This window comes from Haliotis asinina, chromosome 5 (genome assembly GCF_037392515.1).
Source record: "Haliotis asinina isolate JCU_RB_2024 chromosome 5, JCU_Hal_asi_v2, whole genome shotgun sequence".
In the NCBI taxonomy this organism is placed as follows: domain Eukaryota; kingdom Metazoa; phylum Mollusca; class Gastropoda; order Lepetellida; family Haliotidae; genus Haliotis; species Haliotis asinina.
Genome location: NC_090284.1, coordinates 15355127 through 15367175, shown reverse-complemented (window position 1 = coordinate 15367175; position 12049 = coordinate 15355127). Strand labels below are relative to the sequence as shown.

The 12049-nt window shown below is 38.4% G+C and overlaps 1 protein-coding gene across 2 annotated transcripts in view; it reads left to right on the top strand.

Moving 5' to 3' along the window:
• Positions 1–11889, top strand: part of LOC137284062 (nuclear factor NF-kappa-B p105 subunit-like) — a 30533-nt gene extending 18644 nt beyond the window's left edge. Inside the window, exons 16-21 of one of the 2 annotated variants that reach the window (XM_067815721.1) lie at positions 239–408; positions 1298–1537; positions 3748–3931; positions 4639–4820; positions 6645–6747; positions 7489–11889. In XM_067815721.1, the coding sequence (XP_067671822.1) occupies positions 239–408; positions 1298–1537; positions 3748–3931; positions 4639–4820; positions 6645–6747; positions 7489–7583 (974 nt within the window). In that variant the 3' untranslated portion in view covers positions 7584–11889. The remainder of the gene's footprint in view (positions 1–238; positions 409–1297; positions 1538–3747; positions 3932–4638; positions 4821–6644; positions 6748–7488) is intronic. The other variant, XM_067815722.1, reaches the window with a different exon arrangement.
• The last annotated feature ends 160 nt before the right edge of the window (positions 11890–12049 follow it).

Sequence of the window (12049 nt, the reverse complement as noted above, 5' to 3'; positions counted from 1 at the left end):
TGTCCAATTGGTAAGCAGATTTACAGTGTGGCATTCTATCCCATCTAGTCAAATTGGTATGCATTTTTTACAGTGACATTCTCTCCTTGCTTGTCAATAGGGTAAGAAGGTTTATAATGTGACATTCTTTCCTATCCTGTCAGATTAGTATGCAGTTTTACATTGTGTCATTCTATCCCATCCTTTCAAATTGGTATGCAGTTCTACAGTGTGACATTTTCTCAATACTTTACAACAGGGTATGCCCCCGCCCATCTGGCAGCTCGCCGTGGCAATGTTGCAATGTTGAAGACGCTGGTGTATGGCCAGGCGGACATGAATCTCCAGGATGGCAAAAGCGGTCGTACTCCACTCCACCATGCTGTTGAAGTTGATGACTTGCCAACAGCAGGGTATCTGCTTATGGAGGTCAGTTGATCAGATGATAATGAGTGTGAATACACACTTGCATTGGTTCATGTACAAGTGCTGCTGTTAAGCAAAGGCATTTGCAAGGCCAGGGGCTCCTTTCACAAAACAACCTTTACTAAGGTTAACCTTAACTCCCATTCCTTAACATTGCACTGAGGTTACCTTAGTGACTTACGATCAACTTAGTGATTTGTGAAAGGAGGTCTTGGAGTTGAGGACAAGTATTATGTATGTTCTACACACATACCTGGTATATTTGACCCGTGAAGGTCCCGGGGTAGAATAGGCCTTCAACCACCCATGCTTGCCATAAAAGGTGACTATGCTTGTAGTAAGAGGTGACTAACAGGATCGGGTGGTCAGGCTCGCTGACTTGGTTGACACGTCATCGGTTCCCAGTTGTGCAGATCGATGCTCATGCTGTTGATCACTGGATTGTCTGGTCTGGATTATTATAGACCACAGCCATATAGCTGGAATATTGCTGAGTGCGGCATAAAACCCACTCACCCATGTATATCTATCTTAATGTGCAAAATGTTACATTAACAGTTACAGTGACTGTGACTTTGAAGGGAGCACTATTATTGAGTGAGTGAGTGAGTGAGTGAGTGAGCTTAGTTAGTTGAGTTATACAATCAGCAATATTTCAGCTATATGGCAGCACGTCTGGACCTGACAGTGATCAACAGCATGAGTATCCATCTGCAGCATCACTATTGAACAGTGACCTCAACACTGACAGCCACAGCCACAGACTGTGCCAGTAGCAGGAACAGTAACTGCAACCATATGCCATGATTATAAACATCTTTCAAATGTTTCTGTATGTACTTCCCTTCATGATGAATCTGTGCAACATTCAACAAAGTGTCTGTACTTCCAGACTGGTGCTGATGTGAATGCCCATTGCTTTGACGGGAACACTGCACTACACATTGCATGTGGGCGTGGGCTGGTGGGAATGGTGGCGCTGTTGATGACAGCTGGTGCCGATCCCAACATTGAGAACGAGGAGATCCCGCCATTGGGAGAGGAAGGGGATGATGCAGAGGAGAACAGTCTTGATTCCTGGGGGGAGAGACTCGGCATGAGGCCAGCAGACTATGCTCAGGAGAATGAGAGGGTAGGTGGAGCACGTACAGACCCATGCCGAAAGTATTTGTCACTTGACATCATCACTTACACTTTAATTTAGTGTAGCATAGATATTTTTCTTGCATTTGATTTTTGCAAGATCGTATTTTACACATTTGTGAGGTATCACCTTACTTACAGTCTCATGGCTTCTGTTTAATATTCTGTTGCAACAGTAGCAACAATTAATCAACATATGTACAGTGCTTCAAACTGCTTCAAAATGGCAGACTATGGGATTGTGCGTCTTGGAACCATATATAAGATGATAAATGTGATGTCATGAAATAAAGAGTGGTAGGAGAACTGAACTGTATTTGTGTGCACAGAGCAGAGATGATTTTACATTTGCCTGTCAAACTTGACAAAGATACATCCTAAACTACTTCATGAAAATTATTAATGCTACACTGAAATAAATTGTAAGTCTATGGAAATGATGTCAAGTGACACATACTTTTGACACCGATCTATAAAGGAAAACAGGCAAGGGTATGTAGCACATAGGTGAAAACAATATAGGTTTTATAGCATATACAGTCAGGCCGCGTTAGTCCGGACCCCGACAATCCGATTCCCGCGATATCCGAACAATAGCTAGCTGTAACCAATCTTGTTTACTATGTAAACTCTTTGCCTGTTGATTCAGTAATCCGGTGCTTCACTCTCCGTATCCGAACGTTAATCAGCGGTAACAGATTAGCTAATTACACATAGTTTTGCTTCATTAATCCGGCGGTACATCAAAAAGGTTGGGATAATCCCTTCACACCATGAGCCCCATTCAGTGGTAATTGTTAAGTGACACTTGCGAGTTGAAGATGTCGTTAGTTTGTGATTTTGATCAATTAGTAGGTCTCACTTTTGGTTAGTTGGAGTAATACCTCTCATGCTTACTTCCTGTATAAAACACTGATCGTGTCAAAATGAGATCACCTGACGCTTGTCAGTCATAATGGCAAGTTCCGCCCCTAGGCGTAAAAGATGTGAAATTACTGCAGCACACAAAAAAAGAGAAAACCCTAAAGCCAATTTTGATCTTATGTGTAAACATTTTGGTCAAGAATTCAGACAGTCTATCGGCAAGAGCACAATTTCGGACATTGGATATGTTTTGTGAATGGCTGTGATCATTTGACAGACAGATGCAATCACGTGGTTGACACGTGATCTTACTTCGTAACAATGCTGCCAGTCACAAGTATGCCAATGTCAAACTGACCAACGTGAAAGTTGATTTCTTGCCCCTAAACACCACATCGCACATTCAGCCAACTTGTATACGTTCGTTTGTTTTTGTATTGTCATGTCAAAGGGAAGTAAACCTACTGTAGTTGTGTTCATAAAAGTTCATTTCAGTAGTCCGTACGCTTCACTATCCGAACGTTTTTGATGAAAAACAGAAGTGTTCGGATTAACGCGGCCTGACTGTAGATGTATACAGAGTAGATAGCACGTGTAGCACAGAATACTGGCGAGGGTATATAACATACTGGTGAAAAGAAGATATGTTTTATATCATATAGATGAATACAGCTTAGGGTAGATAGCATATAGGTGAAAACAGAGTAGGATTTATAGCACATAGGAGTGACTGAGCCTGTGAGTTTAGTTTTACGCTGCACTCAGCAATATACCAGCTATATGGTGGCAGTCTGTAAATATTCAAGTCTGGCCCAGACAATCCGGTGATCAACAGAATGAGCATCAATCTGCTCAATCAGCAACCGTTTACTTGTAGCATATTACATGTAAATACATACTAGCGTGTATAGGTCTTCTAACATACTCCCTGATAAAAGCAGTTTGTTATCACAATCAGAGTGAATACAGAGTAGGGTATAACACGCATAGCTGAATACAAAATATGATAAAGCAATTATGTTAATGCATAATGAGCAGGGTAAATAGGACACCAGAAAATACAAAGTAGGATATTGCATACATGCCAGTAAATACAGACAAGGCCATATAGATGAGAGCACTTATTACATACCCATGTAAACATAGGATTGTATTACATAAAAAGCATTCAAATACACTGGCATGGTGTTCTAAATAGATACAACATATACATGAATACTGGATATGGCTTAACTGACCCCCTTCATCTGATAAAAATCCAGTGGATGTTATTGTTTAGTAAATAAAGAGATTTTGTACAAATTCAAAAGTGCTTTCTGTGTTCATGCAACCCAGATCTTGAGCATCCTGCAAGGTGAAATATGCACTCCACAAGAACCCATGGATGATCTGGAAAACCAGGACCTTCAGGAAGACTCGGTGCCCTCAGACAACCGGGAGACCACGGAGATAACATCCATCTACTCGTGCCGTAATGAGAGTGGAGTTGACAGCATGAACTTCAAACTGTTTCAGCAAGGTAAGCCACAACCACATGAGTTCTATGCTGCACTCAGCCATATTCCAGCTATATGGCAGCATTCTGTTAATAATCGAGTCTGGACCAGACAATCCAGTGATCAACAGCATGAGCATCGATCTGTGTAACTGGGAACTGATGACATGTGTCAACCAAGTCAGCGAGCCTGACCACCTGATCTCAATAGTCGCCTCGTACGACAAGCATTGTCACCCTTTATGGCTAGCATGGGTTGCAGAAGGCCTATTCTAACCTGGACCTTCACGGATTACAACGACATGAAAGTGACATCTTGTAAATACTTAATGACACAAACACTCATTATGAACAGGGCCCTCTTCCACAAAGTGTCCCATACTTCAACACAGACTAAGAAAGACATAGTGCTAACATTGCCTTGTTCAAAGGGGTGCTGGTTGTTATTTCACTATTAGGTCATTATGTATATGCACTTACAATATCCCACTTCTGCTCAGTCATGCCAGGATCTACTGCTTGTGGGTTTCAATCCAAGTTTGCCAGTAGCAGAACCTTTTTTCATTTCAATTAATCACCGTCCCAGTGCCTCTAAACGTCTGACTCATTGTTGCTGAAATACCTTCAGTGAGATGATAACCAACATTCTGTCATTTGTATGTAGAGGGGATACATGTTAATTTTTACCATTTTTTATTGAACTCTTATGGCTACAACTTGGTGTTACTTAGGTGACCTGGAGAAGTTGGATTTCCTGACACGAATCGAGTTGGCAAAATTGCTTGACCCGATGCAGCCTGGGCGGGATGTTTTCTCTCTGGCCGAGAGGCTGGACTATTTTAATCTCCACCATGCTCTGGAGGCAATGAAGGAACAGTCCAGTCCTACTCGCTTCCTGCTTGACTACTATGAGGTAGGCCAGGCTGTTACTATTGATGTCCCCAAAGATTAATGATTCATTAACTGTCAGATGTTTCAACTCGTGACTAAATTCTGATAAATGTTCTTCATGCATGTACCACAGGAGATATCTGATAGGTTAGAGCAAGACATTTTTTGTGGGGAATGCAGGGTAGAACGAGTTATACCATGTCTGGCGTAAAAGAGTATCAAGTGTTATATATGTCCATTCGGTTACCAAAGATAGCATTGATCCATTCACAATCTTAGCCATGCCTTGAACCTGATTTCTATATGACAGTGGTATAAACAGTTATCCAGTGAAATTACTCACATGAATGAAACATTCTGTACTCAGTTAGAGATTGAGGAGAAGACATTTAAGTGTTTAACCTTAACCCTCACCCTCTACTAACTTCCCGGGGTTGGTCAAAATAGAATGACGGTAGCCCAGTTTGCTAGTGTAAATTTTCAGTGTGTGAAAAATTCTCTGCATGGCCTTTTTCCATTAAAAATTTCTTAATTCTTTTAGTATTTTGGGTTTTGTTTTCAAGCTGACAATTCTGAGCTTATTGAATGTACACACGAAGTTGCAATTCTAACCCATTTTTAAAACGTGTCGTGATAAGAAGTGTTAAGAAATAAACACCAGTCAAAATAGGCGATGCATCCTTCATCATTTGCAAATGGTGCCATGGTGTTGTTTCCATTCTGACTGACTGACAGAGTGCTTAACTGAACGGTCACTGTTCGAATAGTTATAAACCTGAAATTTGTGCTGAATCATCTGGTCTTGACAAAAAAAAAATTGAAACATTGATTCAACTTTTACTTTTAACTTTATGAAAGAAATAATAAATAACTACTTTTGAGAGTTTTCTATCTCTATTTAGTTTGGCTGATAAATTTTCATTCAGACTGGTAACTTTTAAAACGTTATAGCTCGGTTTGCTAGTGATCCTGAAAAATTATTTCATACACTGCCCAGACCCAGCCCTCAAACAGACCCAAACTCAGCTCTCAAACAGACCCAGCCCTCAAACAAACAGTCTTAGTCCCAGAGCCCTTGCCCTTTTGGCCAATATCTCCTGGGTGTTTATATTGAGAAAAATGTAGAAATAATGAGGAAAATGAAATTGGAAATAATAAGTGATGTAATGGCTGCAGTCATACTGTGAAGGTAAAGACTGTCACTCTCAAGGAAGGAACTTGCCTGTTGATGGGAGGTAACTTTGTTTACTTAGTTATCTCCCTTACATGGGATCCTGAGGAAGAATATACTCTTAAAAAAAGGGGGATCTTCATTTTTTTATCAGAGATTTATCAGAGTCAGTCATTGTTGTTATGATATTATTGAATGTTTTGTGAGTGCATCACCATTTGCACTTCCTTACAACCATAGTTATTTGAAATGTAGTCGCTTTTGAAAGATGGTTGTTGTATGGCATGTAATTTTCATTTTATAACAAACGACTAGAAACAAACACTAACAAATATGTGATGCAAGATGAGTGTCAAAATTAACGTTCTAAGTGACCTTCCTGAAAAAACGTCAAAATCAAGAATGGGACCTCATGCACGTGCACATGCATGTCATGCGTTGTGTTTAGAGGTGGTAACAAAGTAAAATGGTGGTGTGTTCATAAGATCCCTATTCTTGAAACATTTGCTAACGTTTACACGTCCTATCCAAATTGAAAGTTCATTATCCCCTACTTTTTTTGCAGAGTATATTTCTATTTGTGATTTTTCATAGCAACAGCACTGGTATTGTTTAATGTCAGAGGCATTAGACATCATACCAAGGATATCAGACTAAACTGCTTGTTCTCTTCAGGCATCTGATGGGACCGTGACAAAGTTACGCAACTCTCTGCAAGTGATGGATCGACAGGATGCTGTCATGATCATCGACACAGCCCTGGCACCAGACAAGCCTGGTGGGTACACAGGAAGGGAAAAACCCTCAGTGTAAATTAGGACATAAAGTTTCCATATTATGAAATGAAACGTTTTAGTGACAGGGAGGAAGTGTGTCACTAAATTAAACAGGAAGCAGACTGGATGGTAGCTGAAACTAACAGCCAATGGTTTTCCAGGTCTTAACTGAAATAGCTCACAAATAGAAACTGAAATTGATAGAATGGGAATATTGCTAACTGATGTATGTATCAACTTTCAATCATATCATAAACTGCAAAGGCAGTTTAATTCAATTTAGTTTTACGCCACTCTCAGCAATATTATAGACTGTGAAGACTGTACTTATGGGTGGTTTATGCTTGGGAAAGGGACGGGTTGGATATTTTCAGGAGAGTGTGAATGAGTGTCAGGTAATGCTAGACAGTGAACATGATATGAACATGGAGACCCAAAAACCATATGTGTTGTGAGTGGACAAAAATAAATTAAAGAGTGTGGTAGGATCAAGAGGGTTTTGTTTTTGTAAATTTCCATTCTGTTTTGATTATGACAGCTTATATAATTTATGTGTATTAACAGTAATGATAAATTAGTTCAGGTGGGTAGAAAGAGATTTTTACTAATCAGCAATTTGAAAAAACAATCAATAGTATTACTTTTTTAGGTTTTAAATATTTTTAGTCAGTAGATTCATAAACCAAGTTTAAATACTGTTATCAGGAACTGTAGTAGAAATGAATCCTAAATTTATATTTCAGGTGACAAAACAGTTACAGACACGCGTGTAGACTCAGGGATGGAGAGTATGGGGGGAAAGGCCCTCCCGTCACGCTGCAACCTCACAACATCATAAAGAAACATCCCTCCCTCCTGATCACTACAATCTATATCGTCCATTATGTACACTCACTGAGGATCACACTTTCCTCTACACAGTGGGACAGGTAGACAGGAGAGGCTGTAATCAAGCCTACCCTACATTTCTCTGTTCACTGATACATGAGGATAGTGAAACTTTTATTTTACTTAGAATACTGAAGGCATTCATTTAGAGAGAAAATGTTTTTTATCACATTTTATCTGTTTTATATTAAATTGAATAGGCAAGTGAAGCAAGCTCTTGTACACATCCTACATTGATGTATCTGACAGAGACACAAGTCCAGCTTATGGTGTTGACGTACGAGGAACGCCTCGGCAAAACATGTGTCATCATTGTTTCCACTGATGTCAGCATCATGAATGTTCCCTATTTGTTATAGTTTAATATCTTAAGTCATGTTGGCATTGTTTTGCAGTGATAGTTTCCATGTTCCTCCATTTCTTTTTGTTTCCATGTAGCAAATTATTCTGTATAGATTCCATGTATTATGTGTGTACTAGTACTCTAAGCACATTCTTAACACATGATTGTCTAAACACTCTCCACCTACCAAGATGGTTGAACATCAGCAGCCTTCTCCAGATTGACTTCTGCATGATAACAATAATGATCATAATTACAGTAATGATCCTGGCTAGCTGTTCCCGAAACGTTCGTAGCGCCACAAACTTCTTAAGCCCATTCTTAACACATTGGCTACGATCAAAGTTAAGAATTCTTAGGGCTACAAACGCTTCGAGAATAAGGGCCCTGAACATCATCACCACTCATCAGCTCTAGACTAGATTATACTGGGGTTAGACTTCCTAAATATAACCCCAGTTAACAGGTTTGCATGCTCATATCTTCTGAACTCCCTATGGAGTATCCTGTAATCTTTAGAAAAAGACCCTGCCAGTGATTCTGGATAAGAATTGGCCCATCACCCTGTGCTATCTGTATGAGGCGATGGAGCAGTGGGGTGGATTAGTGCTTTGAGCGTTCACTCGTCATACCAAATATCCGAGTTCGATTCACCACATGGTCCCAATGTGTTAAACCCATTCCTGGTGTCCCACACATTGATATTGCAGAATATTGCTAAAAGCAGTGTAAAACAATACTCACTAACTGACTAGGAGGCAAACATGCATAATCAGGCTTGGTGACTTGCTTGATTGTTTGTCATCATTGATCATTGCTCACAGTATCAATCACTGGTTTATCTTGTCCAGATACACATATTTACAGGCCACCATCATATATGAACATAAAGAATTTTCTGGATTTCATCTTCTTTTAATTCTTTAATACAATATTTCGAAACCTGATCCAACCCCATCATCAGTTTTACCTGATGATGGGGCCAAAACAGACCCAAAACATCATATCGAAGACTTGTATACTTGGGGGTCCAAGACGTGAAGACATTAGTGGGATGTCACATGAACAGCTGACCACAAAAGATAATAAGCGTTGTATCAAAGAATAAAGGGAAGATCAGAAAATTCTTTACGTTCATCAAGTAACAGCTTCTAAAATGTCAGTCTCGCATCCATTTTCATATACAGACAAATCCTGATGAGTCGAATGCCGGCATCTTGAATATTATGCATTACTCTAAGTCCCTTTCAGTCAATCCTGACCATTTTTTTCTACCCTCATAGACATATGTCTTGAATACATAGATCAGTCAAATTTATTATTTGGTTCACAGCGATTGTACTCATCAGAATCTGACTGTAGTTTGAATATTATAAGTGGATCTTCAGCATAAAGAAACACATCGAAAAAAACGTGAACATGACAAAACATGAATATGAGTGACTTATCATCAAGCAGCTTCGAGATATTGTCAAGGAAAATGAATGTACCTTCAGGGAGATCAGTATACATGCTGTAGTCCCTCTTCAACAGCCATGATACCCAAAAATGTACAGCCATGCATTGGTTTTTGTACAGTCAGCTTTTTCCCCTTTCTGAGTGACAAGAGGAGTATGTTTTATGTGTTTTAGCTTAAAAGATTCACCTTTCAGATATCCCTCATCACAATCTGGTACACTTCCCAACACTGGAAATTTACTTTGTTCATACAAGAAATATGTATATATTGAATGCATAAATGTGCACTGTTGTCTGAAAATTGTGCAAGTGATTATCTTGTCATCCATTAGAAAAACTGGAACCTTACTCTTGGATCATGAACTTTATAGTTATTTCTGAGTTGGGGATCGAGGGGATATTTATTTTCACCCAAAAGCTTTGTTCGGAAGTTATTAACAAATTTCAGCCCCATTTCAAATATTTTGGTTCTGTTTTCTTAAAGTAGTTTTATAGAATAATGGCAGGAGTTTTAAGATAAAGTTTAACTGGTTGGAATTATTAAATTATCATACTGGTGAAGATAGTAGAGCCACTGGCCGAATCCGTTGGTCTGGTAGAGACATTTTTCGTGTTTCCTAGCATTTTACATATTTTAGGCTTGAGAATTGGTTGGGTTTTTTATCTTTTCACATTTCACGTTTTTGGTACAAATTAGATTTTTCAGAAACTAATTTAAAGTAAAGGACTTTCTTTTATATTATATCAGTTAATATGTCTGTCTATAGTGTAACTCTTTTCCACAAACAGGCACGAGATGACTCTTTAAGGGGCATTATGGCAACCTGTGTACTATGAAAATATTTTGCTTGGATAAGTGTTGACATATTTCCATAGAAATGTATTTGGGGTCTGGCATTGGAACACTTTCTGTGGAAATAATTTAGTGTTATCAAGGGAACTGTTTCTGTGGAAATATATTTTAGATTTGATATTCATTCAGTTTCTATAAAAGATTATGCGAAGTTTTACATTGGCAGTGTTTCCATATACATGTATCTGAGGGTTTACATTCAAACTGTTTCCTTAAAAAGCACAAATCTTCAGACAGCTCTACATTATGCTTATATCATTACCATAGTAAGAATTTGACCTTGATAAAAGAGTTGCCGTGTTTGTTCTGACTTAACACTGTCCATCTTAAAACATAACTAAGAGTGTTCTTTGATGCTGTTCACCGATTCTTGTGTTATTGTCTCTGTAAAATGTAAATATATAAGTATATCACATTTTCATCTGTCCATCCATGTGTACAAATTGTATTTGTTTTAGAATCAAGTTGATTCTAGTGCCTCTCACACGTAGCTAAGTAGATAATGACAGACTGTAGCACAGAAAAACGTTCATCCATATCCAGGGCTCTCCATTCTTAAAGGTACAATGACTGCAGTAATTTCATTTGAAATGATTAATTTGGTAATAAATTTTTGTTATGATTGTACTACGATACAGCTGTAATGTGAAAGATTTGTGTGTAAAATTCTTTCTTAAAAACTAAGAAGGAACAAACAAAGAAGGGACAGCCAAACTTTTACAGAAATGTTCTACAACATTTAGAATAGTGGTGGGGATGGAGCATTGGTTTAGAGTTTGCGAGCTCCAGGTGTTGTGTACCCAGATGAATTCACATTTTAGTTTACATTCAAGTTCAACACGTCAATCAGTGTGACTGGCCGTTGTCCATCGTTGCTGATCCATCCTTCCATCTGAACTTGAAACAAAATTCCCTGACTACTGGACCTACATGTGACATATATATCAAGTACTTGTTATAGTTATTATGGTTTCCATATTGAACAGTTGATGATATTGATGTTGATGTTGATATTGATATTGATATTGATATTGATATTGATATTGACACTGAATCAAGGCAGGGAGACATGCAGGACCTCCGAGAAGAAATCAGAACATCCAACATTATCCAGTGTAGTTATCTCCCTTGTATTATCACAAAAGCTCTGGACTCCTATTGGTTACTGTAGCTATTTATGAAGAAATTTCATCACTTCCTGTTATTACACAGAATTTCCCTCTCCTGACACTAATTTGATTGGGGGCATTTTTTTTAGCATTATGACTTGTGAGCCAAAGAAAGCAAAGTACATGGATCCAGATTACTTTGCAAATTACATCACACTGAAAAATCAATCAATGAATCAATTTTGACACCAACACAACTGATATTCGAAACAACACAGTTTTGTTCGTATCTCTACGGCTGTTTTGGGTGACTCCATTTTGGTAAATGTTGTGTTGTAGTGTAGGTTTTGGAAGTTGCAACTGATGCAGATGAAGGAGGATGATGCAATGACATTGATGGTTAGAACTTGTTGCTTGTACATGCTATATTCCAATGCAAAGTGAAGGCTTCTATGTATCCTACTATTAACCAGTAAACTGATTTTATCTTCAAGTTTTTGTTTGTTGCTTTTTTAGTAATAGGGTAAAACAGGGGTAAGCAGATGTGAAATCCAAAATCATTAAAACAGAAAATTTACAGAAAATTGTATGCTTGGTCAAGAATGACAAGTTTCAAATAATTAAATGCGATTATTTAAATAATTGATTAAACT